The 24978-nt window shown below is 45.9% G+C and overlaps 14 protein-coding genes across 14 annotated transcripts; 9 read left to right on the forward strand and 5 right to left on the reverse strand.

Moving 5' to 3' along the window:
* Nucleotides 1-2398: 2398 nt before the first annotated feature.
* Nucleotides 2399-2990, forward strand: N7479_010710 (uncharacterized protein; the record flags this gene model as incomplete). Its single annotated transcript, XM_057258401.1, has 2 exons — nt 2399-2918; nt 2980-2990. 2 exons carry the CDS (start codon nt 2399-2401, stop codon nt 2988-2990), a joined length of 531 nt encoding a protein of 176 aa, XP_057105859.1.
* Nucleotides 2991-3150: 160 nt separating this feature from the next.
* N7479_010711 (shikimate dehydrogenase family protein) lies at nt 3151-4008 on the reverse strand (the record flags this gene model as incomplete). Its single annotated transcript, XM_057258402.1, has 1 exon — nt 3151-4008. One exon carries the CDS (start codon nt 4006-4008, stop codon nt 3151-3153), a length of 858 nt encoding a protein of 285 aa, XP_057105860.1.
* Nucleotides 4009-4285: 277 nt separating this feature from the next.
* On the forward strand, nt 4286-5212 carry N7479_010712 (shikimate dehydrogenase family protein; the record flags this gene model as incomplete). The annotated part of the gene is made up of 1 exon (XM_057258403.1): nt 4286-5212. The coding sequence occupies one exon, from the start codon at nt 4286-4288 to the stop codon at nt 5210-5212; it is 927 nt and encodes a 308-aa protein (XP_057105861.1).
* A 261-nt stretch (nt 5213-5473) lies between these two features.
* Nucleotides 5474-6230, forward strand: N7479_010713 (putative pathogenesis associated protein Pep2; the record flags this gene model as incomplete). The annotated part of the gene is made up of 2 exons (XM_057258404.1): nt 5474-5601; nt 5657-6230. 2 exons carry the CDS (start codon nt 5474-5476, stop codon nt 6228-6230), a joined length of 702 nt encoding a protein of 233 aa, XP_057105862.1.
* Nucleotides 6231-6319: 89 nt separating this feature from the next.
* Nucleotides 6320-7339, reverse strand: N7479_010714 (sugar phosphate isomerase/epimerase family protein; the record flags this gene model as incomplete). Its single annotated transcript, XM_057258405.1, has 1 exon — nt 6320-7339. One exon carries the CDS (start codon nt 7337-7339, stop codon nt 6320-6322), a length of 1020 nt encoding a protein of 339 aa, XP_057105863.1.
* Nucleotides 7340-7628: 289 nt separating this feature from the next.
* N7479_010715 (putative pentafunctional AROM polypeptide) lies at nt 7629-9965 on the reverse strand (the record flags this gene model as incomplete). Its single annotated transcript, XM_057258406.1, has 2 exons — nt 7629-7838; nt 7893-9965. The coding sequence occupies 2 exons, from the start codon at nt 9963-9965 to the stop codon at nt 7629-7631; spliced, it is 2283 nt and encodes a 760-aa protein (XP_057105864.1).
* Nucleotides 9966-10180: 215 nt separating this feature from the next.
* On the forward strand, nt 10181-12208 carry N7479_010716 (Zn(II)2Cys6 transcription factor; the record flags this gene model as incomplete). The annotated part of the gene is made up of 2 exons (XM_057258407.1): nt 10181-12066; nt 12115-12208. 2 exons carry the CDS (start codon nt 10181-10183, stop codon nt 12206-12208), a joined length of 1980 nt encoding a protein of 659 aa, XP_057105865.1.
* A 163-nt stretch (nt 12209-12371) lies between these two features.
* On the reverse strand, nt 12372-13624 carry N7479_010717 (uncharacterized protein; the record flags this gene model as incomplete). Its single annotated transcript, XM_057258408.1, has 2 exons — nt 12372-13226; nt 13289-13624. 2 exons carry the CDS (start codon nt 13622-13624, stop codon nt 12372-12374), a joined length of 1191 nt encoding a protein of 396 aa, XP_057105866.1.
* Nucleotides 13625-15342: 1718 nt separating this feature from the next.
* N7479_010718 (uncharacterized protein) lies at nt 15343-16140 on the forward strand (the record flags this gene model as incomplete). Its single annotated transcript, XM_057258409.1, has 3 exons — nt 15343-15462; nt 15518-15651; nt 15729-16140. The coding sequence occupies 3 exons, from the start codon at nt 15343-15345 to the stop codon at nt 16138-16140; spliced, it is 666 nt and encodes a 221-aa protein (XP_057105867.1).
* Nucleotides 16141-17195: 1055 nt separating this feature from the next.
* On the forward strand, nt 17196-18027 carry N7479_010719 (uncharacterized protein; the record flags this gene model as incomplete). The annotated part of the gene is made up of 3 exons (XM_057258410.1): nt 17196-17318; nt 17377-17507; nt 17583-18027. The coding sequence occupies 3 exons, from the start codon at nt 17196-17198 to the stop codon at nt 18025-18027; spliced, it is 699 nt and encodes a 232-aa protein (XP_057105868.1).
* Nucleotides 18028-18308: 281 nt separating this feature from the next.
* On the reverse strand, nt 18309-19479 carry N7479_010720 (SDR family oxidoreductase; the record flags this gene model as incomplete). Its single annotated transcript, XM_057258411.1, has 5 exons — nt 18309-18341; nt 18397-18505; nt 18557-18612; nt 18668-18977; nt 19043-19479. 5 exons carry the CDS (start codon nt 19477-19479, stop codon nt 18309-18311), a joined length of 945 nt encoding a protein of 314 aa, XP_057105869.1.
* A 1432-nt stretch (nt 19480-20911) lies between these two features.
* On the forward strand, nt 20912-22372 carry N7479_010721 (uncharacterized protein; the record flags this gene model as incomplete). The annotated part of the gene is made up of 1 exon (XM_057258412.1): nt 20912-22372. One exon carries the CDS (start codon nt 20912-20914, stop codon nt 22370-22372), a length of 1461 nt encoding a protein of 486 aa, XP_057105870.1.
* Nucleotides 22373-23261: 889 nt separating this feature from the next.
* N7479_010722 (uncharacterized protein) lies at nt 23262-24226 on the forward strand (the record flags this gene model as incomplete). Its single annotated transcript, XM_057258413.1, has 2 exons — nt 23262-23793; nt 23841-24226. The coding sequence occupies 2 exons, from the start codon at nt 23262-23264 to the stop codon at nt 24224-24226; spliced, it is 918 nt and encodes a 305-aa protein (XP_057105871.1).
* A 105-nt stretch (nt 24227-24331) lies between these two features.
* On the forward strand, nt 24332-24568 carry N7479_010723 (uncharacterized protein; the record flags this gene model as incomplete). Its single annotated transcript, XM_057258414.1, has 1 exon — nt 24332-24568. The coding sequence occupies one exon, from the start codon at nt 24332-24334 to the stop codon at nt 24566-24568; it is 237 nt and encodes a 78-aa protein (XP_057105872.1).
* Nucleotides 24569-24978: the final 410 nt, after the last annotated feature.

A 24978-nucleotide genomic window follows, 5' to 3' on the forward strand; every position in this document is an offset into this window, starting at 1 on the left:
CTTTTCCTTCTAGAGAAAATAACGAAGGAAGGGAAAGAAGGGGCAAAAGGGAAATTCAGGAGAGAGATAGTGGGGAGAAAATGGTGATTGGGTCAGGAAAAGGGGACATGCGCGCCATTGAATTGTGCTACTCCGTAGATTGCTTTTATATATTTACATTTCTCTCTTCATTTTTTGGGGGCGATTTTCATCTTTCTTGTTTTATCTTGGAGATTTGGGTTCTTCGAGTCTTTTTGCTTTTTTATTGCAGCCCAAATCTATATAGTAACAGTACTGTTGATCTGTTCTGTTATTTCCTTACGGAGTACGGGCTTAACACTTCTCCTTTCTAGAATTCTTAGTCCGTGCTAATACTATATGGCTTTGGTACTAAATTGTATGTCTACAAGGGGATTGATTGGCTTAAGCCACGGCCCCATCGAGGAACGTGCAATTAATCACAATATATATGGAGTTGTGGAAATTATATCATGCCTTCTCCTTTTATTTGCAATTTACACCAAGTCCACAATTACCATATACCTCATGTCTTGTCTACTACAATATACCATCGTACAGGAGTTAGCAAACCCAGTTCCTCCAGAGTGGATCTGCCGTCCCGGTGGAGATGGGGGGGTCCCTCTTTGGCGCTTTTAGGGCATCGGCTGATATTGTACACTGGAATGGGTTCATAAATAACAAGCATCCAGATGACAAGATCGTGTTGGGCAACAATATGGTTTGCTTGACACCGCATATTCATCTTGGCTTTCTTATACCGCTGGATTACCCTGAATGGCTTGCAGTAGACGCCCGCCTTGCATAATTGCATCATCCCGCCGCAACACCATCACCTCTGTCACTTTTTATGATTGGATACATCGGAAAAATTCCTATTCTCACCAATGTCCCACTTTTCGAATCATACACAAATCATCGCAGCGTCCCATGCCGATCAACTAATTTTTCACCACGATCGCCTTATGCCTTACCTAGCTCCCGGCCACGCCGTTTTTATTTATTTTTTTGACAGATTCAATATCTGCAGATCGGGAATTTGATCCGTACTATTTTCCTACCCTTCTTTTCTTCCATATTCTCCTAGATCCTACTGAAATCCACAGCTGGCTTGCTCATGAAATGCTTATTTTGCTTTCGCAGGCTTAAACCCCACGATTTAAGACTTGGATTCGGCCCTGGAGGATGTGTATAGAGTAATATATATTTGGGTGCGGATCACCTTGAACTGGGTACTGATCGTCTATATATTTCACTAGCCATGCTTTGTACTTTCGATTATAGGCTTCTAAGGGTGATGTCGAAGCAGAAATATGAATTGTATTCTATCCACGGTTCTCCTCCGGGCGCGATGCTTGTCTTGACTTAGATGGGACTCTGTTGCTTCCATTTCCATAGATGACCGGAACTTAATTCCTTGTCAGCTTTCCAAGGTTGTCGAACTCGAACAACTCAAGGTTGGAAAAGAGCCGACATCAAATGCCGATATTTGGTGGTCGACATTCAAATTTTAATTACTCCGTTGTATTCCATAGATTATTCTTAGAAGGTGTTGATAATCAGTAAGGCTACATCCGTTTGATTTCCAATGTGGGCTGATCCTGATATGATCTGTCAAACAGACCTGCGGTCTGTGATTGAGCATGACTCGGGTGATCATGCATCTGTCGGCATCCGGTAAGTAGGACGAGGGACTGTGTTTCGAAGAAGCGCTTAGGAAGAACTACCATGGGATGATGATGAGACGACTGGCGATGAGCCGCATGAGAGGATGTGATAAGAAAGGCTATTGGTAGGCATTGTCCAATATCTACTGACAAATCTACTTGGTCACACAAACGTGATACATACAAAAATAAGTTTCTAGAAACAATGAACTCCCTACTTGCATAGTGTGGAGAGATCGACAATAATTCCAACGGTTAATGCAATTTGAAATCGAGGCGGAGAACGGTCTATATCAAGTTCTTTCGTGCAGATACTAGACAGATTGAGAAATGTGGATTCGGAATTACAGCAGGCCTAGGGGATAAAAAAGATCCGGCGAGAACCGGACATATGCCCTAGAATCGCAATCGCTCGTCAGTTAATAACCTTAGGGCCAAATCGCACTTAACTTAACCTAAGATGCGAGGGATCACCAATCGCGTTCGACGTGCAACAAGCCATGGGTGTACAAGTCCCTGGGCACATGAACACAGTATAATTAACACGACGTGTCCAATCTGTCAGAAATTTAAATGTCTGACTGTGAAGAAATCACCGTAATAATCAATCTGCCTCCGTTGTGAAGATATAATGCGCGCTACCTAACTCGTACCTACCCGACGCCCAAGGAGGCTAAACACACTGCCAGCAAGCCCAGATCTGAAGGTCCCGTGCATCAGCCAATCATCTCCAAATGTCTCTTGCAGATCTCAAAGTCGGCGGACTATATGTCATTCTTCAAGCGCGTCAAGAACCACCCGAGCCCAATGAGTTTTACTGGGGTCTATATCTCCACTCGGATTCCGTTGGAGGGATGGCATACCATGTCGTAGATGCAGGATCTGGCCTGAGACCTGAGCATGAGTATACTGGTGCAGTATTCAGTACTCCCCTTCTTACGGGCCTATTCCGAGTTGCCGATATCGCTCGCCCCTTGCATCCATTTGTCGACAGAGTAATAAGATCCTACGATAGCAGCCTCAACTGCCCCGGAAGAAGCAGTAACAGCAAGTTCTGGGTTTTGAATGTTCTTGCACTGCTGATCCAACCCACAGCTACGGGATGGCTCCCAGTGAATTGTCATAACTTGCCGATCTTGGAGCAGGAAATTCGCGATTGGGGCAACCGAATGTCTCAGGGGAGATGTATCTATCAAAGACCCAAACCAGTTGGATCTTCTACAATTTGCGGCTTGCCAGAATGGAAGACACAGCGTGAGTTACCCACTTCCCTCGGTCAATCTCAGTGTGGGGGAGACATAGATTAACACAACAGCAATGGAATAAATAGCCGATCGCCCAATCTATCCAACTAGGTGACCCAATTATCCGAGTAGGATTTCTCGTATCGAGCGCTGATTGACCGCTATACTTCGTATTTTCAAATGAAGCAATTGCATATTATACTTGTCCAATTTTTCTGAATCTGACTTATGGAATCCTCAATCTAAAGCACACCCCCTTTAGCCGCAGTAGCCCGCTCTCCATCAAGTGCCGAGATGACCCCCGCCATAATCTCCTTCGGCGGCTCAAGTCCTGTCCAGAGTAGAAACTGGTCAAATGCCTGTGCGAGTAGTACCTCCATCCCTGTAACTGTGTCCCACCCTAAATTCTGCTGTGCTGCTGTCAAGAGCGGCGTCTGCCTCGGCTTGTACGACATATCGACACACAGACCCCGATCTCCAAACATCGAGGAGAACTGATCTTCTGTAGTCGTCTCCGCAGGAACAGTGCCGATAACGACTTCTGGCTTCTCTGGAAGATCTTGGAGACTTGTCACAACCTTGATCTCAAACACGGTCTTGAAATTGTCCCTGACTTTCTTGGCGGTGGCTAGGGTTCGGTTCACGAGGTAGATCCGTTTTACTCCAGCTTTGTGTAGAGCATAGAGTGCGGCTCTTGATGCGCCCCCGGCCCCTATCACTAGTCCGGTCCTGGGTTGGATTTGTGTTTTTGTCGAGTGTGCAGTCATGAGACTGTACAGGCCAGACCAATCTGTGTTATCGCCAGAGATTATACGATCGCTGCCATTGCCATTCACGATGAGAGTGTTGATTGCGCCGATTAGTTGAGCACTTTCGCTTTTCTTGTTGCAGAATTTGTGAATTTCCAGTTTGTGTGGCATTGTGACACTCGCCCCGCCAAAAGAATCGCTTGCAATCAATGCAGTAGCTTCATCAATGCTCTCAGACTCATGAATTGCGTAGGTAAATGGAAGACCATAGTGTTGAAACCCTGCGTTGTGGATGGCGGGCGAAACACTGAATGATATCCCCTTGCCGAAGATGTAGAAGTTCTTTACCATGATGGCTTGAAGTGAATGGTATAGAGAGCAATCAAGATTATTTGTTCCCTGTATTATAAAACCCTGGAAATACATAGGTGATCTCGAACTATCGCATCGGCTATGAATTTAATCGACTGTGGGGCGGGCCCATCTCCGTCAACATGGATACTATACATCCGCCTAATTATCAGGATTCCAGCGTAGAAACTCAACTAGCGCTTAATATTCAAATTGGTTACCAGTGCGTCAGATTGTCATTCGCATCTTTTCCAATCTGAAATTCCCTCAGGCAAGAATGACGCAGTCGCAAACCCAAGAGATGACCCTCCACCTGGTGGGATTGGGTGTCACCCACTCCATCGCCTATAGCATGCACAATTATATTGCAAAATCCCTCGGCCTCCCTTGGAAATTCTACTCAACAGAATGTCCCACAATTGATGACCTACTCAAGCTTGCCAACACACCCACCACAGCCGGTTTGGTGGTGACCATGCCATACAAAAACTCGATCATGAAACATGTTGATGAACTGGATGAGCTGTCTACCATGATTGGGGCCTGCAATAATATCTATTACGAGGGTAGTGCCGCACGGCTTATGTGTGGCACCAACACAGACTGGCGCGGGATCAAGGGTTGTCTGCTGGAAAAAGGAAATGAGAACGAGAGGCCATCGGCGACTTCACCTGCCACGGCCTTGATTGTGGGAGCTGGAGGCGCAAGCCGCGCAGCAGTCTATGCCCTGTCGCTGCACTTGCACTGTCCGACGATTTACGTTCTGAACCGTGACGACCAGGAAGTTACCGATCTCATTCGCGATACGCAAAAACTGGGCAGGGTCCCGACGATTATCCACGTGAAAACACCCGAACAGGCAAAGGAGCTACCCAGCCCGTACTACATCGTTGGAACAGTTCCTGATTTTGAGCCGCAGACTGAGACTGAGGTCACAGTGGCTGATGTGCTTGAGTCATTCCTGTCGCGGGCGGAAAAGGGTGTTCTGTTGGACATGTGTTTCAAACCGCGGAGGACAAGGATGATCAAGCTGGGCGAGAAGCTGGGATGGCCTTGTGTGGAGGGAACGCATATTATCGGGTACCAGATTGAGGAGCAGTGGCGTTTGTGGGCTGGGGAGGAATATGTCCTGAAACTGGACCGGGAGGGCGCATGGGATGTCTTGCTCAAGGCAGCCGAAGAGAGCAAAGGGATCAACTTCTAGTGAAAATAGAGTACTACATACTAATAAATGCTAAGGGATTTTTTTTGTCTATAACGAATGTTGCTAGATTAGAATCATTGGCTTTATCTAGACGTTTTGCCTATATAAAGCGGCGCAATATACGGAGTATATAATCGGAGTTCCGATCGGTAATGGATTCAGCCGTCAAAATGATTACCCGCCCTAATGCACCCCGCAAAAAGAGTGTACCTGTATTTTATAATCTTCTGGGCTGACAATCTACACTAACTCAATTTCATGATGCCTAACTTGCACTCCTTGCCCGAGGGAACCTGGCCCGAACATGCCATTCGCAACAATGGACCAGATAACCTGGTTCTTGAGCGAGCGAAACTCCGCGAGCTAGCCGAGGGATGGCCTTGCTACCGGTAAGGACAACCTACAAAAATATGTTTTTGATTTTAAGCTGAGCAATAAATCTAGTGACGCTTGTGAATGGGAGAATTTCGAATCAATCTTCCACCCAGGAGCATATGTCTACACCACATGGTCTGGCCGAGTTTCTTATCTGGACTTCATGGCAGCCTCCAAAGCGGGGATGGATAAGGGAGCATTCATCATGCATCGATGCCATGGCGTGGCGACCGATATTACCTCTGATGCTAGCCGTGCCGTTACCAAGATGAAGGCTACTATCACGCAACGATTCACAATTGACGGAATAGAAGTGGACGCAGAGGCAGACTGCCGTTTTTGCTTCTTCTTTGAGAAAGTTGACGGTCGCTGGGGTGCGCGGTTCGTGCGACATTGGTACGAGAAGGATAAGCTGTTGCCTGTGATCCCGAATCTATTCCCCGAAATTGACGTCCAGAAGCTCAACTCATATCCCGAGGGATATAAGTGTCTCGCATATTGCCAGGAGCTTACCATGGGGGTCTCGGTGCTGAGAGATATGCCTGGTCATCGCCGACATGCTGGAACTGTTTGTGGCGATAAGCATGATTTGTTGTATCGGCTTGCCAAAGAGTGGTTAGATGGGAAAGAAATTGATATATAGAAGAGTGGGGTCGCGGGGAAATACTAAATCATATAAATAATAGCTTATGTGGTCGTAACTTCGCTTTCTTTGAGTATTTCATAGAAACATTAATTGAGATGAAGTCTCTCCTGTAGCTTCTTCCAAGACACGATGCCCCTCTGCGCATGCTGATCAGGTACATGCTGACCCTTTTCAGCCATCGTTCTCGAAAACAACTCCATCGAAACCCATCCCTTGTATCCCAATCCTGACACAATGGTCCTTGCAACATCCTCGACTGGCAGATATGCTCCGCGGTCATCCTCGTACATATATGCTCTCGCATTCCGCGACCAATTCATTCGCGCTGGCTGGCCTTCCACGTGGAAGGGATGACCAGGCACTAGTGGCGATTCCATCCTCTCTGCATCCACAACCTGAAGATAAAATACCTTTGTGACATCAATCTCAGCTACCATTCGCTCGAGAGACTCCTTCAAATCCGAATCCGCATTGACTGTCTTGCCAGTCTGCGAGGCGGGATCGGCCCACACTCTCCCCGCGATGTTGAATGTGTCAAGACATATGCCGAAATTAGGTCGATCAACACCCTTGACCATATCCCAGACTTTCTCCCAGGTGTCGTTGATTGTACTCCAGCAGAGATTCTCATATGCATAGCGGATAACAGGAGTTTCGGCTGCGCCCATATCTGCCAGTTGCCTCAGATCGGCAACTATGACGTCAATGTTGTCTGTGAGTTCGTCTGCTGGGAGAAAATTGGCGGGTATTTGAATGGTGGTGGTGTTTAAGCGTTTAGCGAGCTGAAGCCAGAGTTTCATCTTTTCGATAAGCTTTGCATGCTGCACTCGGTCTTTGAGTCCCTCGTAGGAGAGGAACGGTTGCAGCGTGATGATATCGAGGGCGTGGGCTTGACAGATTGACTGAATCTCATCTGCTGCTTGGAGCAGCTGATCGGCTGTTGGAGTGTCGTTTTTAGAGATATTTCTTGCGAAATAATCGAGGTCCTCATAGAAGATTTCTATTCCTTTGAAACCTGCTTTTGAAGCTTGGCCCATCTTGTATTCAAAATCATGGAGCCATGCTCGCCCTAAAGAGACGCTCATGATAGCAGGCTGGTAGGCCATGGTGTCTGTTTGGGGATTTGGATTTGAAAATAAGTGGGAGTTGCTGAGATGCCTTGAACAATATCTTCAGGAAGTCAGAGATTCTGCTACTGAGCGATGTACCCACTCATTTGTGGGGCCGGTCAAGGCCTTGCCCTGGTCGTTCTAGATCTTAGCCGTAAATGTGGAGGATGGTTCTACGACTCAATCGAATGAGATATTTCTCCACGCCATGAAGGTGTTTATGTAATTAGGTAGAATTGGGTGCCAACTCGACCAGCGAATCGACCAAGACTCCAACAGTCGTAAATTACCACATATGGAAGTACCCTTTCTTGATGGCCTCTTCTTGAACGGCTCGTCGCATGACGTGAACAGGAGCTGGTCTCTGAGTGAAGAGCTCGTATTGGGTAATACCCTGTTTGACAAGGACCTTCAATCCATCGACAATGATCCACCCTTTCATGGACCACTGAGTCATCTGCTCCATCAACGAGGTTTTCGATGGACCATAACCAACCTAATAAGAATGTAAGTTGCCCGATGCGAACAAGAAGAGATAAAAACAGCTTACCTCAACGAATACTCCTCCCGTTCGACTTTCAAGCCAAGTACCAGAAACTTGGAAGAGGACAGGCAATTGGGTGCCTACGTGCCTCCCAGGAATGCATGAAATCACGATTGTTGGAAGACGAAAATCCGATGGCCAGCGGTCCTCTGTTGACTGAAGAACATGCAAATGGAAGATGTTGTCCCCCTTGGACCTCGCCCATACATTGTAGTAACGGGCCAGCTTTTGTGCGTTCGAAAGAGTTCTGTTGTAAACGAATACCTGCCGAACTCCTAATTGATAGCAGGCATACACAGCAGCATGAGCCATCCCACCAGCCCCTATGATCAGAGCGGTACTCCCACCTCGGATGGCATTCGCGGGAGAGAGGTGGCTGTGTACACAATCTTTGATTCCCGTGTAGTCTGTGTTATATCCACGGTAAAAGGGAGTTCTCACCCCGTTCGGCTGAAGCTTGTACTCCAGTACCACAGTATTTACTGCATTGATGTCTCTGGCGTCGGGACTGGTCTCATCGAGCAAGGGCAGAATATCGTTTTTGAATGGCAGGGAAATGATCAAACCACCAAGAAAGTCATCAAAAGATGGCGTTTTCAGTATGACTTCAATTTCATGGAATGTTTGAATCTCATCATAGTCATACTTATGGGGCAGACCACAGGCGGCGTAGGCTGCATTGTGCATTGCTGGTGACAGACTATGACGGAGATCTTGACCCACAATCTTAAACAATTTACTAGGACGTAGAGAGAAAGAGCTCAGCGCATGCTGCATGTCTCGCAGAGAGTATATCTGGTCTTGACCAGGACTGACCCGTATCGGAGATAAAGTTGGGTTCAAGAGTATGGAAGCCCGCTCCTCAGGGTCAGTATTGTATGCAATAACTGGAATATTGAGGGCGCTTGTCAACATTTGGCGAAAGGCAACGCATGCGAGTGCGTCTCCTGCGACTGCGTGTTGGCCAGTAATGCAGAGAGCTTCGAAACCCAAGTCTTCGAGCCATATACGAAGGTTAGGAATTTCGGAGGGTAACATGTCAACTCCCAACGGACCCATTTGCTGGTATAGGGCAATCATTCTAGAATGACCTTTTGTCGCATGAATTCGCCGAACAGTATCTTTGTTTTGGAGCATACAAGTGAATGCGTCAGGAGCTACACGTAGTGCTACTGTTTCCAAGAATTTCAAATAGCCCGTCGAGTCTTTCTCTGGATCTGTTTGCGCATCAAGAATTATTGGAACACGGGTGTGCTTTCTGAGAATCGTCATACAGCGTGGAAGCCTAACAGATATTTCTCCATGGCTGTATTCTTCATGGTTCAATGTCAGCTTAATGGCATCAGCACCTGCATCCAAAAATTCGGTGTCTAGATCCGTCTCAAGCTGTTTCAAAGACAAATCAAGGGCGTATGTATGAGTCGCAGAAAATGCGTCGGCAGAGAAAAGCTGCTTGTGCGGATCGCCAAATATGCGATAGAGAAAAGCCACAAAGATGCGTTCAACCTCTTTTAGCTTGAGTGGTGCGTGAATCTGACTTTTGGTCTGTTGATTCGGCTCTTGCGTGATGTTGAAAAAGTCAAAGTTGGAACATGACTCGAAGAAAGCATTCTCCAATTCAAAGATGTGGTCAAAATTATTGGAAGGGATTCTGATAAAATGTTGAAGGTCTGCTTTGCTTCTCCGCACATACACAACGGGGTGATTTTGCGCAAAGGCCCCTAATAACTGCCGTTGGGTCGGACTGGCTGCGAACCCAAGTCCAGCAATGACACAGCCAGTTTGATATTTTGTGAGAACATCTCGAGACACCTCTGTCTCTACCTCGCGATATCGTCTGAATCCATGTTCTGCGATAAACTCTTGAGGCGAACAATGGATTTGGTCCCGGAAGAATGAGTCGAAGTCAACAAAGCACCGACGAAGAGCAACGGAGGCAATGAGTCCTAGGGTTTTCTTGCCGGCTCCAAAAAATCCAACTAGTAAGATGGTAGCATCCGCGCTGTATCGTCGCGAACCAGGACCTTCGGGATGTGGGCCGGGTGTCCTTGAGGAAGATGGCGGCTGTGGTGCTGACATGTTGACTGCCAGAATGAGTATCTCGAAAGGACCTAGCCTTGGTGCTTTTCTCCTGTCAATAAACCATTTCCTTGCCTAAAGGTAAGGAAGTCGTCGCCCCCTTGGGGTTGGTTTCGGTTAAATCCATTCCGATCACGTGATACAACGGACGACGTCAGTTTGGATGACCATGACAGCTCGAGAACCAATGGCTTTTGTTTTATTTTCGAGCACATATGCCCAGCCCTCGACCTTCCAAGCGGCAACGAATTTGCCGGGCATGCGATCAATGTCGTCGGCGGAAGTCCAAGTGTGACGGGGCACAGCCTGCTTGTTCCATCTGCCGCACGGCTAATCGCACCTGCAGTTATCAGAATGGCGGTGGACGACGAGGCTTGGCCCCTGGATATGTCCGAAGCTTAGAGACAGTCCTTGGGCTTGTTCTACAGCATGTCCCAAATAGCGAGAAAACAGTGCATGATCTTTTGATTAAGTCACGAAACAATGACCACTTCCTTGCTAAAGATCCCGCAACTATCTGGCGGCAGTCTCGATTGGCCAAAGATCTGTCCAAGTTGACTGAAAATGATCCTCAAGAAATCTCCACAGTGACCATCCCTGATGAATCCGAATGGGACATTCTAGAGATGATCAATACTCCAGGCATCATTACTGCTGGCACTGAGCCTGCAACCTCGGGCCCAAATGAGCCTGCCCTACAGCAAGAAATTCCAAATATTGGGACAAGCCAAATAGATTGTGTCCATCTACCGTTTCCAGTCGATACCCTCGGCATGCTGGAAATTTATTTCACGTATACACACTGCTGGTTCCCGATTCTAGAGCGGCATGATCTATTTCGGACAATGCATACAAGTCTCGAATCTGAGACGATCCCAAGTCAAGGTTCAAGCCTAGTTCTTTGGGCAGTTGTGGCTTACGAATCATCCACAAAAGATGGCAGTAACCCAAGGCAGCCAGATCCTTTGCAAATACAACAATCAATCTATGCACGAGTCATGACACAATCGACAAATTTAGAACTAGGACACATACAAGCTGTGATTGTTCTTGCTCTACTACAGCTGAAGCTAGGAGACATCAAAAACTCGTGGAGGCTTGCTGGCCAGGCTTCCAGAATGCTGGCGACATTACCGATAGCAGCTTCCAGGAACAACCGATATCATAATACTTTCCATGGGTGTATCTTCCTTGACAATATTTTGTCTGCGATTTTGAACAAAGCGCCCTGCATGTCGTTGGAAGAGCAACAAGAAGAAGGACCAATCAACGAAGAAAACATAGAAGAATGGGACGTATGGTCGATATCTCTACGAGCTTCAGAAGGCGGATGCCGAAACACTCCCAAAGGACCACTGCGAGCATTGAGCATCTTTAATAACATCAGTCAGCTCATGAAGTACTTGGCTCGAATATTGTATATGTCGACCAATATGCCGCTCGCAGATGAGCGCGAGTTGTTAGCAAATCTGCAAGCCCAACAGAAAATACTTATCGAAAAGTACCCACATAGCAAAAGCACAGAGTACAATACACCTCCATTACTCACTTTACATCTCACATGCTCCTTTGTGATGTTGGATTTCATGAAAAGAAGCCCAATGATTGACATGACCGGAAAGGAGTTAGTTGTCAATCTCGTGCGATCCAGCCTGAGTTTGTTGGATCAATATCAGCAGATGACCGGATCACTACAAATATCACCATTATTGTCTTGTTTTGCTCTACAGTGCGGGCAGTGCATTGGTATCGTTTACTCCGACCCCAACTCCGAGGAACGACTGGCTCTCGAAAACAGACTTTGCTCATACCTGCAGAATTTGGAGGCCGGGATGGGAAGCCTCCAGAGGTCGGTCAACATCCGATCTTCAAGAGCCGAGGATGCTCGCATGGAACCTCCTTACATTGGGTTCGTTCAGCCGTCTGATTTACAAGTGTTGGAAACTCGACCCGAAAACTCCGTCATTGCTCCCCCAGCGAATCCCGCTCCTGACTCATGTGTTATTTCGACTTTCCAATCACCGGTCGCGGTTGCACTTGCAGACACCGAGGGATTTGATGCACTGTTTGAGGAAATGGTCACCTCTATCCCGGTGAACAGGTATGCGGTGTCTTTCTCAAGTGTCCTCTGCATACTGACTCTATGCAGGCAACAACCTCTCTTCGCTCAGAATTTAGGTTTCTACGCTGGGAATTTGGATAAAGACTTCTTGGAGCAACTTCAACAGCCAGCGGACGGTTGACCTCGTGGGGCCTTGCAAATGCATAACCACAACAGTCAGATGATGATCCTTCGAAATGATATTAATTCATTTCTTCACTGTGTCTGAAAAGCAAAACTCGGTATCATGGAAAGGAGAAATATATGCAGTGAAAAATAATAATCCGAGTTTCCTCGTCAGGATTTCATGCCAAATCCGCAGCAAGGGCAAGCCAACCCAGACTAGCCGTTGCTACCTCGATACCCTTGGTATCCTTCTGCGGGGGATAGCTAGCGCGAGCCAATCTCGACAACTGGACCGCGAGCAAGTGCTCCCTAAAATAAGTATCCAAGCCACCGACCATGTGGATGCTGTGATCAGCGCCAGGAGCCCCCTTCTTCTCTCCCCAGCACAGCCTGGAACCAACAATTTCATCTTCCATCTTGCCAGTCCTGCTTCCGCTCTTAGCCCACACACGCTTAGTCTCATACAAAGTCTCCCAAGGGATGCCAAAGCTCCTAAACATCCCACTCTCCTTTTTACCCTCTGCCGCTGCACTCTTCCAGACGAAATTGCGCCCTCCATACTCAAATCGTCGCGGCGACCAATCCTTTCTCTGCATCTCTCCATCCGGAATCTCGGTGATTGCGCCCATGTCCGGGATTGTCCGTGTAATCAGCCGGAAAGTGCCTCCTTTCATCTTCTGCACTTTAACACTCGTCGCCCCGATTTGGGGTAAGAATTCTCCAGCACGTCGGAGGACCGTCTCGACGATGGGTACCTCGTTGCTCCAGACGAATTGGAGGGCGTAAAGGACGTGTGTATTTGTCTCGTCTTTGACGAAAAACCAATATGAACGCATACCCAAGTGCACAAGCTCCGAGGAATGCGAAATCCGATAGGTGACTGTGGGCGCAGAGGGAGAAAGCGTCAGCGAGAAGAAAGGGCGTTGCGAGCTGTCGGTATTGAGGAATGGCTGGATGTGGGCTGGAGCTGTGCTGATATCCTTTGGTGGTTGACTGGGATCATCTCCTCGGAAAGTATTAAGATCCCGGCGGATCTGGCAGTTGACAAGAATCAGTGATCTGGAACAGGTGTCACATCCCAAAGTGGGCGGCTTACCTGGGTCAGTGACCAGTTCTGCCCGTCCTCTTTTTCCACCTCTTCCATCGCATCCAAAATCGTCGGAGGTAATATTATACCATCGAAACTGCCTTTGCGCTTTAGGTCTTCAAGATAGGCCAGACGTTCTCGATGAACTTGGACCTGTCTCTCGAACATTTTTCTGTTGATTTTGGGGACATCTCCTTTCTTGTATACTTTAATTGCTCCGTCTAAGATAGTTATAGCGCTCTTGTAGATAGCGATGGCTTCATCGTAGTCACCCTTGCGTTCCAAAATGAACGGCATAGCGGCCAGCTTATAAACCTTATTGTTGACATCGATCTTTCCTGCCATTGCGTTGGTAGTAAAACAGTTGACCGATATGGAAAAAAATGAGTTATCTAGTATTGATGATACTTTTCACTCTTGATATGTTGAGTTAGTGGGACTTTTGTAGATGGTTCATAGAGCGTTCCTTTATAGAGAATCGAAGAAGTCGGAGCTCCTCTTTGTAGTTTATGCCAAGGTATGAATATGCCTTGCCAAGTGGTTTCAATGCATAAAGTTGAGCCTATATCGGAGCTTTGTGCTTGTAGCCGTTGTCGCGAACGACTTTCTTCGAATCAAGTTGCAGCGTGGGCCTCCTTCGGAACAGAGAACTTGGAAAGTTGGCGGGAAATGATCACCTGGAGCTTCAGCCACAATGGTACCCTGTCTCAAAAAGACCCTTATGCACCTCAGTTGAGATACTCTATGGTTGGCTCTTGTAGATAATGACACTGGCTAATCGCTTAGCATTACTCCCTTCGAAGCTTGGCAATTAGGTTCAGCCAACCACCCTGTTAGCTTAGCGGATATCCGGTGGATGCCTTCGCGCACATGGCTATCAAGTAGGCCATCTGGAATGGCGCGACTTAGCGTTCACGGATAATTTTCATAAGGCTGTGTTTGCGGCACAGACTCGGGTAATCCAAGGAGAGATCCCCAGGCAATTTACTTTGATTTGGGGGTTATCTAGATACGAGTACTCCGTAGAAAAAAATTAAAAAAAGGAGAACCTCTGACAGAATAGAAGACATAGGAATGGTGATGGCCATCGGAAATCCCCCAAAAAATCAGTCGAGTCTATCATCTGACTATTTTGACTCGAGAAACGATATATGTCCTGATGAAACATGAGTCATGCATGGTGTACGGCGGTACAGAGTACCAAGAAAATAGTATCTTATCTGATAGTAAAAACTCAACAGGCTAATGAAGTAATGTTGAATAACTGCTAAAATGCCAAAAAGGCCGTCAACTTGTATAAGAATAAAGAAAAAATAATAATAATGGCCAGAGTCAAGAAGAAATCCGTGACAGAACGGGGGGTTGAGGCTGAGGGCGGTGCCGACTAGGTACTCCACTAAGAGACTAGCTTAGAAATTTGCCCTTATTGCTGACATTTAATTAAATTGCCACTGCCACCCTGGTAAAAGTCTACTTGGATACTGTGTTATTTGCGATATTGGTGTATTTTTCTGGCTATCTTTATACTTGAATGACTTTTTTGAGAGAAGAGTGTACATCTTATACTCAAAAACAAGATCCTATATAAGACACGGGTACTTACATGTATCCTACCGCCTTTTAAAATTGGTTGAAATACGAGAGTTCAATAAATGAGTCTTCTTGGGGGTAAAGATCGTCTGCCTCCTGGCTTCCTCTGGCTTCCTTTGGCGTGTGGCTTTTTTTTTTCCAGGGCTATTTTGGCTGCCACGGAGTAAGGGGCCAACGTAGCCTGATTTGGGTATAGCGGTATAACTTTCAGTAAAATTAGTCCCGCTAGTGTCTAAACAGGTTAGATGATATCGCTGAGTCAAGAATATAACGAAATAGCCAATAAGACTGGAGACTCTGTTCCTAGCTCATTCTAGACTAAGCAGTAGGTAAGCCCCTAAAATAAATCTAACCTTGGAATCCTCCTATATATGGGATGTTCTATCTCTCCATTATCTGATCTTCTTTCTTTCCACAATTTCTATTCCTGTCGCTCGTTTGAATACCCTCACTTTCGTTAATTAAATCTAAATATGCGTATCCAATCTCTCGTTCTTTTGGCCGGTGCCACTACCGCCCTCGCTGCTGAGACAGTCACTCTTTTCCTGCCCGGCTTCGATCAGCAACAAGCTGTGGGGAAGGTCATTGGCACTGTATGCACAACCCCCCTGTTCATTTCGCACAGAATACTAAGCAATATCATTCCAGAGCGGCTCTATGACCAAATACCTCATTAACTGTCCCGACGAAGTTGAATCTGACGAATGTGGTATCCCCCCTAACGGTGTCACCGTCGCTCAAGGCCCTTCAACCGTCAGCCTGTGGTACGGCATATACGATATGTAAGTATCCAGCCCTACAAAGAATCCACCTTGGACTCTATACCCCACAAATCAAAGCTGATCCTTTCCTGAAACAGCACTCTCGTCGAGAGCTGTACGTATGATTCCAAAACCGCGAAGTGCGGCGCAACCATGGACGAGCATGGAACGACCTCTTCTTCAGAGGAGTCTATCGCTATCACTGATATCCCCGGTGGCGCGTTTATGCCTGTGACTATTACCGCAACTGGAACCGACAACGCTTCCGCTACTACTGGTGCCTCCGTCTCGGCTTCCACTGCTGCCTCGACTAGCGGTGCGACTTTGACTACCTCCGCTTCTACTAGCACCGCTACTGGTACCAGCACTGCTGGCGAGTCTTCCGACAGCAGCAGTGCTGCCGCTACCAGTGCGACTGAGACTGGTAACGCTGCTATGCCTATGATCACTGGGAATGTGCGCTGGGCTGCTGGCGGTGTTGCAGCTGCACTGGCCCTCGCTGCTCTCTGATTATCGGGAAAACGAGGGATTACATTTGGGCTTGAGGCAGCAATTTACCTTGACGTGGAGGTATCTATGGATGTCGGTAGGGTAATATAAAAAGATGGAATCTCTAGCAGATTAGTCGATGTAGGGAGAGTGATGTCTATCTGAAATCAAAATTAGCTAGGTCCATTGTCTGATTATTTTGACTTGAGAAACGCTATATATATCCTGACGAAACATGAATCATGCATAGTGTACAAAGAAAAGAATATCTTATCTGATATAAAACCCCCACGCTGGGATTAAATAAGGTTAAGTGCTAAAATGCCAAACTGGTTATTAATTTGCATAAAAAGATGGAAAGGAAGAAAAATGGTCGGCATCGAGAAGAAATCCGTGCCAGAATGGGGGTTGAGCGGCGAGTCCACTAAGAGACTAGCTTGGTAGAAATTTGCCCTTATTGCTGACGTTTATCTAATAACTACCCTGGTAAAATTCTACTTGGACACGGTATTTATTTAGGATATTGGTATGTTTTTCTGGCTATCTTTATAGAATAATCTTTTTGAGACTCGAAGAGTGGAAATGTGAATTATTGTCAAAAACTAGATCCTAAAGAGATAAGACACAGATACTTACATATATCCCAGTGCCATTTAAAATTAGTCGAAACACACAGAGTACACAGAGTTCAAGCACATATAACGTATAATACGGAGTAGATGAGTCTTCTTGGGGGCAAAGATCGTCTGACTCCGTCGTTCTCAGGACTTTTTCAGGGCTATTTTGGCTGCTACTACTCCGTATGGGGGTAAGGGCTTTCAGTAACTAGGACTAGCCGCTAGTACTAAGTACCTAAACAGGGTCCAATGTTAGATGATATAGTGAAACAGCCAATAGGAAGACTCTATTCCAAGGCCACTCTAGACTACAGAGCAGATAAGCCCCCTAAAACAAATTCAATGCTTCTGAAGTCCTATATGAAGGTGACAGCCGCCCAATCTCTCTCTAAGTCCACTATCTTATCTCATTTTGGTCGCTCGTTTGACTACCCTCACTTTCGTTAATCAAAACGAAACATGCGTGTCCAAGCTCTCGCTCTTTTGGCCGGTGCCACTGCCGCCGCCCTGGCTGCCGAGACGGTCACTCTTTTCCTGCCTGGTTACAATAATCAAGAAATCGAAGGCGAGGTCCTTGGAACTGTATAAACAACCACCCCTCTGTTGATTTAGCACAGAAAACTAATCAATCTCATTCCAGATCGGCTCTATGACCAAATACCGACTCAACTGTGCTGTCGACTTTGCATTTGACAAATGTAAATTCCCTGGGGGTATATCCATGGACCAAGGTCCTTCAACTATCAGTATGTCGTATGGCAAGAACGATATGTAAGTATCTAGCCTTACAAACTATACACTTGTACCCTATAACCCAAAGTCATAGCTTATCTTTTCCTGAAACAGCACCTTTGCGCAGAGCTGCACGTATGATTCCAAAACCGCGAAGTGCAGCACATCCTTCGACGAGATGGGGTTAATATCCTCTTGGAACTCCGCTATCACCTTCACTGATGTTCCCGGTGGGGTATTTGTGACTGTGACTATTACCGCAACTGGAACCGATAATGCTTCCGCTACTACTGGTGCCTCCGTCTCGGCTTCTACAGCCGCCTCGACCGGAAGCGCTACTTTGACCACCTCCGCCTTTACTAGTATCGCTACTTTGACCGACTCTGCCTCTGCCAGCACTGCTACTGGTACCAGCACTGCTAGCGAGTCCTCGGATAGCAGCAGTGCTGCCGCTACCAGTGCGACTGAGACTGGTAACGCTGCTATGCCTATGATCACTGGGAATGCGCGCTGGGCTGCTGGCGGTGTTGCAGCTGCACTGGCCCTCGCTGCTCTCTGATCGTCGGGTCTTTTTTTGGGAATGAGCTTATGGGCAATAGTCGTGGCTCGGTTAACGTCTCTGTGCCTTATAAATATTTAATTTTCTGATGTATACTATGTAATATATGAAGCGTGAAATTTTTTTTAAACATTAGTCTTATTGACCTAATAAGAATCTATATTGTTGGTGATCGAATATGTACTTCCTATTCACGCTACACAATGTGCGAGCTTGGAACATGTACACTGAGCACTATTTAAACCATTGCTAAATCTTGATTTGGATTCGTGGCGTGTAAATTATAACTTGCGGTGTAAGATACCTGCGGCAGCCTGAAGAATAGTCAGAACCTGTCTATAAAAAAACCGAACTGCGAAATAAACTTACTTGGTGGTTGGGGAAGACGAGGGTATCAGCGATCACAACATTCTCACGACGACCAGCGGAGAAGACAACAATCTCGGCGATGTCATCACCAGTCAATGGCTCGACGCCCCTGCGAATCGTTAGTTATATTGTACTTCTCAGCTTATTCAGCATGACTTACTTGTAGACAGCATCAGCCTTGGCCTTATCTCCACCGAATCGAACAACAGAGAACTCCTAATCACGAATATTAGCTTCATATCACGGCTATAAGTGTATAGGGTAACCATACAGTCTCAACCTGACCGGGGTCGATTTCAATAACACGAATTCTCGTGGCAATGAGCTCCTTTCTCATCGCATCAGTGAAGGAGCGGACAGCAGCCTTGGTGGCGCAGTAGATGCTACCACCAGAGTAAGGCTCGCGACCAGCAATGCTGCCAATGTTAATGATATCACCACGGCCACCATCAGAGCGCTTCTTGAAGATGGGCAGGATGGCCTGGGTCATGTTAATGAGACCGGTCACGTTGGTGTCAAACATGACCTTGATATCTGCGGTATCGATATCAGGTGCCTGAGCAACACCCTTGACCAAGCCACTGTATCGCAAATGTCAGTATCGACCGTGCATATCGATCAGGGTAGCTTGATGGACATGACTCACGCATTGTTAACAAGGACATCAATATCCCTGAACTCCTCAGGCAGAGAGGAAACAAAGTTGCTGATTTCCTCTGGGTTGCTGACATCCAACTTAACGGGAAGAACCTGAACACCATCACCAACCTCCTGCTTGATCTCTGCTGCGACCTCCTTCAATGTTTCGATACGGCGCGCAGTGATGATCAACTTCAGGTTGTTGGGGGATGTGCGGGCGAACTCCTTGGCAGTGCTCTTTCCAATGCCAGATGAGGCACCAGTAACGATGATAGTCTTGCCTTCGAGGCGCTTTCCCATTGCGGAAACCATAGTGCGTCGGAGATATGTGTGGTAGGTTGTGATAGGGAAGGTAGGGGTTGCGGAGAGAGGTGAGGATGTAAAGGGGTGTGAGAGGTGTCGAAAATAACCAATTGATCTGGTGTAAGTCCGTAGAAGGGTCATGGATCAAGGTATTTATATTTCGAGGAGAAATGAGAACTAGCAGCCAAAATAAATAGAACGACCATGAAACGTGCCCGCTGCGGGGGATTCTGGCGTCATTTCATTATGTAATCACATACAAACGCGGGCGGACGGCAACAAAGCCGATTCCTTATCTCGATTGTGCCAAGCGTCTAATACACTGGGACCACTACGACAACAGGGGAAATTTTACTCGCTTTGCAGAAGATTAGTAAGCTAATAGGTAGGTAATTTCGACCCCATAGAGGAATACTAGCCGGCGCCGCGATTTAGGTTGTTCCATTTCTTCTATCACTGTTATCTCGTATCGAATACTTATCTTCAAGTATAGAACATCAGATAGAATACTAAGCATAAACACATGTAGTCATAATCTCAGTTTTATTAACGCTTAAAATAGTTTGGAAGTATATCGGAGGATATATAGCTTAAATAAAGCTTCAATTACTTAATATCAACCTTGGCGCATATGTAAATATTATCACATATGTTTGAAGCAAGAAAATGGGTTAAGCTTTGATGTACAACATTTATTTGTAGTGTTTTTCAACAGATTCTTCGTACTTCCACGTTATATTTAGAATCAATTTAAGCGGTAGATCGATAGAAGTAGCTATATAATAACTTTGTATTCGGATTTTTCTTTTAGCTAGTGAGAGTTGAGGAAAAGCCATGTTATGGTCATGTTGCAGTTAGGTATCTTTTGTACAGAGTTGATATACAAAAAGTACTTGACCCTCACAATTCGTAGGCCTCAAAAACACAACGAAGGTGCTTGACACGATTATTCGGAGAAAATGCGCATAATGGATTTTGTTTATTAATGCACGTTATTATATTCTTTGTGTACGCTTGGAACTGACCAGAATGAGTGAGACAAAGCCTCTTCTGATTGAAATTTCTCAAAGAAATAGTTTGTTTTTGAACAAAAATGCCCTAATTGGGATGGTCATCTTTAAATTGACAAAGAGCTATATGCAATATTATGATGAATGACACGAGACTCGTTGTGGTTGTACAAAGATCAAATGAATGCCATTGTTTCTAGTTCACTGGAGGATATCGATTAATAGTTCCAAAGGTCAGTCACTGCCCCCAAGGCATGTAATAAATAGCCTTGATGATTCCCATCTGAAAGTGTAGACCTGGAGCAATCACAGTTTTGGCACTCCCCCTCGAACGCTGTTGTCATCTTTTTTTCAGACAGAAAGAGCAAAGCACAGCGTTCCTGCCATATTCAGGACAAACACCACGGTAATCTATCAACTCTTCCTAGATATCTTGTTTACTTTCTAACCTTCAATTCACATACACATCTCGATCCTAGTCACGTACTCTCTGATATTTCACATACATCTATTATCATTAGTTCAAAACTATTAGTCTTGATATTAGGACAAATCCGATCAACATGTCGTGCCCTTCTAAGGTTTGCTATGTGGCCCCTCTGAACATTGTGAAAAAGCGTGATAGACTCTTACGCGAGCCTCTGGCAATCCAGACTGCTTCATTTGATAACCTTCTTCGCCGGTGTGACTTTGATTGGGCTGAAGACGCCGAGGAGGCGGCTGCCCATTGCAATGCTTCTATTGCAAGTACGACTCTTGATGATTTCTTGCCACAGGCAGACCTCAACAATCAATGTACCACTCCTCACCATCTTACAAGTTTCGATTACAAGCCAACGGTTGCAGCTGTCGATGAAGAGGATTTCAATGCCTGCACCAGAAGGAACACCCTGAACCATTCGTTGCCAAAGGTAAAGGCCAACCGTTACAATGAAATGTATCCCGCTCTCAACTATACCGGACGTTTCAAGTACACACCCTCTCTCCCAACTATCTATGAAGAGGTCTGGGATGAGATAATGGGCTGGGTAGATGGCACCCCCGAGACAGCCTCCAGCCCCTCGGAGAGCATATCGACAGAGTCCTACGATCATACCACCGGTCCCTGGAGAAACGAGACGCCTTTCACAGATAACGATGATTTGGATGGTAATTTGGCTGCCCTGCAAGCCATTGGAAACATCTTTGCCGATCGACAGGCGTGGATCGATGTTGACGAAGCCATCCACCACTATAATTGGATGGGCCGTAGGGTTTACACCCGCAGCTCGACTTCTCCATCTGATTCTTTGGCTATGATCCTCGCAACGCCCAAAAATCCACAAGGAAGCGATCTGTGGAGGATCCAATCTGTTATTAACCGGGCTTTGCCGTACATTGACCCAGTAGTGGTGTTTCTCAATGACACCGGTGATAGGTTGCTCGAACTCCGGGGCTCAGAATTGGTGCGAGCCTCCACGGGGCGTGTTTTCAAATTTTATACCCCTCATGGAAGATGGATGGAGGATTCGGGAGACAAGAAAGATGAAACAACAACAGACTTTGGCAGTACCCAAACTTATGACGCAACGGATTTGGCTGTTGGAAATGGCTTTGTGGAATCAAGTCCTATTTGCTCGCTGTCACAATGGACGGAGTGCCGCGATCGAGCCTTTGACAGCTCTGAACAATTGAATCGACTGCCGCGAAAGTTGACTTGGAAGCACACACCCTCACCTTTGCGACAATGCGAATCAATTTCACCTCCAGAAACCTTTGAGGCACCATGCACAACCCCACCTTTGCGACAATGTGAGTCAATCTCACCTCTAGAAACCTCCGAGGCACTATGCCCACAGGGCGTCAGTAAGGCAAAGAGACCAGCCTGGAAGATCACAACTTGTGTAGCTGGAGCACCCAGCGAGGAATATTTCTCCTTCCCGACTCCTACGTTTGGTCGCCCTAAAGGAATCAAACCAGCATTTGCAAAAGCTCAGAAGGGACTCAAATCTCTGTTCAACTCGGTGAAGAGCACTATAAGCTAGGTCGTTATGTCTCTTCTCCCCAGTCACGTCAACTTTGCTTTGCATCTAGTTTCAGTTATTTTTGATATTGATCTCACATATGATAGGTATTACTTTGTTCTCTGGTCGCCATTAATTTTGAATGGTAATTGGGTTGAGCTCACTTTTGGATTTGTTTAGGATCGTGTCTTATTTAGCAGACTTCTTGTGGTTTGTCTGGTGTTCTTTTGGAATTATCTCATATCAATATTTGAAATTTATTTTGATGAAATCTGGAACTGAAAAAAAAGGGTGAGGTCTCTCAGGTGGTCTGTCTTTTGTAATTTCTTTTGTCTTCTGTGCTACTTTCATATCTCGATGAATGCCTAAAGTCTATCATACTTTCCTTTGATTTTCCTTTGTATGAGTTTTCAGATGAAGTGTCATTGTTTTATATGTATGAAGGGGACACCCCTATTAGAGTGCCCGTATCAAATAAGATGTAATCAATGATTCCTTCAATATCAAGTAGAAAATTAGAAGGTGTATGTAGTTGAAGTTGAAGTATTACAAGCAAGAGATGCGAATGGCTAAGGCCCGTTACTTTTGATGAAAGACCTACATAAGAATCAAATCTTTCTTGAATCTAGGAGCGTAGACAGCAAGCACATTTTTTTGCACCTTCCCTCGGACGCATTTGTGATCTTTTGGTTGAGACGGAAAGAGTAAAGCAACGCGTTATTGCCATAGTCAGGACAAACACCATGGTAACTAATTTATCACCTCTTCCTAGATATCTTGTTTACTTCCTAACTGTTAATTCACGCACACAACACCATTGATCTAGAATAACGTATTGAATTGCCATTAATTGGACATCAATATTGATATTCCCATACATCTATCAGATACTAACAAGATCTTCGCAAAAATGATCTCACCTTCTAAGGTTTGCTATATAACTCCTCTGAACGTTGTGTCAAAGCGTGATAAATACTTATACGGACCTCCTTCAATCCAGGCCGCTTCCTTTGACGAGCTTCTTCAACCATGCGACTTCGATTGTCCCGAAGAAGCTGAAGAAGCTGAAAATAGCAGTAGTTCACCTATGGCCGCCCCGGAAAACTCTCTTGATTCCTCATTGCCCAAGGCCAAGTGGAACAAACCATTCCCAGATATAAACTACATCCTCACTCCCCATTTTGAGCCATCCCTTCCAACTATCTACGAAGAAAATTGGAATGAGCGATGGGGTTGGCTTTACGGAACTGGAAATACAACAGCTTCAAGCCCATCCAATGAGATCTGGGCCGAGTCTGATGATACTCTTCCAGCAAATTTTCGAGTCATGACAGACCTTGCCCGAATGACGAGTTCCACCGGCAAGAAACGACACCCAACGCGGAATCCGAAGCCTATTCAGTCGCACAACAAGCTGTCGACAAAATCTTTTCTGATCGTCAGTCTTGGATTGAAGTGGATTCCAATATCCATCACTTTAACTGGCTAGGCATGCGAGTATACACCCACAGTGCAACCTGCCCATCTGATTCGCTCGCCATAATATTGGCGAAGCCTAAGCCTCCCAAAAGGGATTCGGATTTCAGAATCCAGCTTCTTTTGGGACGCGCAGCCCAATTTATTGACCCAATTCTTGTAACACTTAACGGAGCTGAGGATGGCTTACTTGACCTTCGGGGATCGCAGCTCGTCCGCGAGTCAACCGGACGTGTCTTCAAGTTTTACTCGCCACACGGAAAGTGGTTAGAAGACCCAAATGATACGAGTGAAGATACAACCACTGACGTTGGTAACTTGCGGGTTTATGATACTGCCGAGCTGGCCATTGGGAATGGCTTTGTGGAGTCGAGTGCTATCCCATCAGTGTCCAAATAGACAGAGGCTCGGGATGAGGCCTGGAATGCCTCCAAGGGATATCGGTGCCCATGAAAGATGACCTGGCAGTGTAAGCCTTCATCACTGAGGTAATGCAAATCGATCATGCCAGAAACAACACCCCAAATACCACGACCGCAACCACAGCCACCAAAGACTACCAATGGGGGGAAGAAGCCCCCTCGCAAGATCACAACTTGTGTTGACGGGGCACTACCCGAGGAATATTTCTCCTTCCCAACTATTGTCATTACTCGTCGTGGGAGATTGAAGAAAGTAGTTACAAAGGCCAAGCAGGGACTGCAATCTGTGTTCACATCATTGAAACGCAAGTTCAGATAGGCATTTGTCTATTTTCTTCCTGACCGCACTGTTTATACTTCACTCTTGATTTCATTTTGTTTTTGAATCGTATCGAATTGGCGTTTTAGGTTGGCTTCGAGTCACCGTGCCATTTGCGTGAGGTCAGACTGAGCTTCTATTTTGTAATATTTCTTTTGGTGTTGATATTTGACATTTGTTGTTTAAAATCTGAAAAGCTTTCAAAAAAGGGGTGAGATTATCTTTCATTTATCTTTCATTCTTCTTTCATTTATTTTTCAGTTATCATTTATTATATCTACACAAAGCGTTTTCATTGTGCTATGTTCATATCTTGATGGGCCTTCAGCGAGATATAGAAGATGAAAGCCTATCGTACTTTGATATTATTTTTCTTTGAACAAATTATCTAGTGGTTAAGTTTCATTGCT

This window comes from Penicillium vulpinum, assembly GCF_028829585.1.
Source record: "Penicillium vulpinum strain IBT 29486 chromosome Unknown utg000004l_segment0_segment0, whole genome shotgun sequence".
In the NCBI taxonomy this organism is placed as follows: Eukaryota; Fungi; Ascomycota; class Eurotiomycetes; order Eurotiales; family Aspergillaceae; genus Penicillium; species Penicillium vulpinum.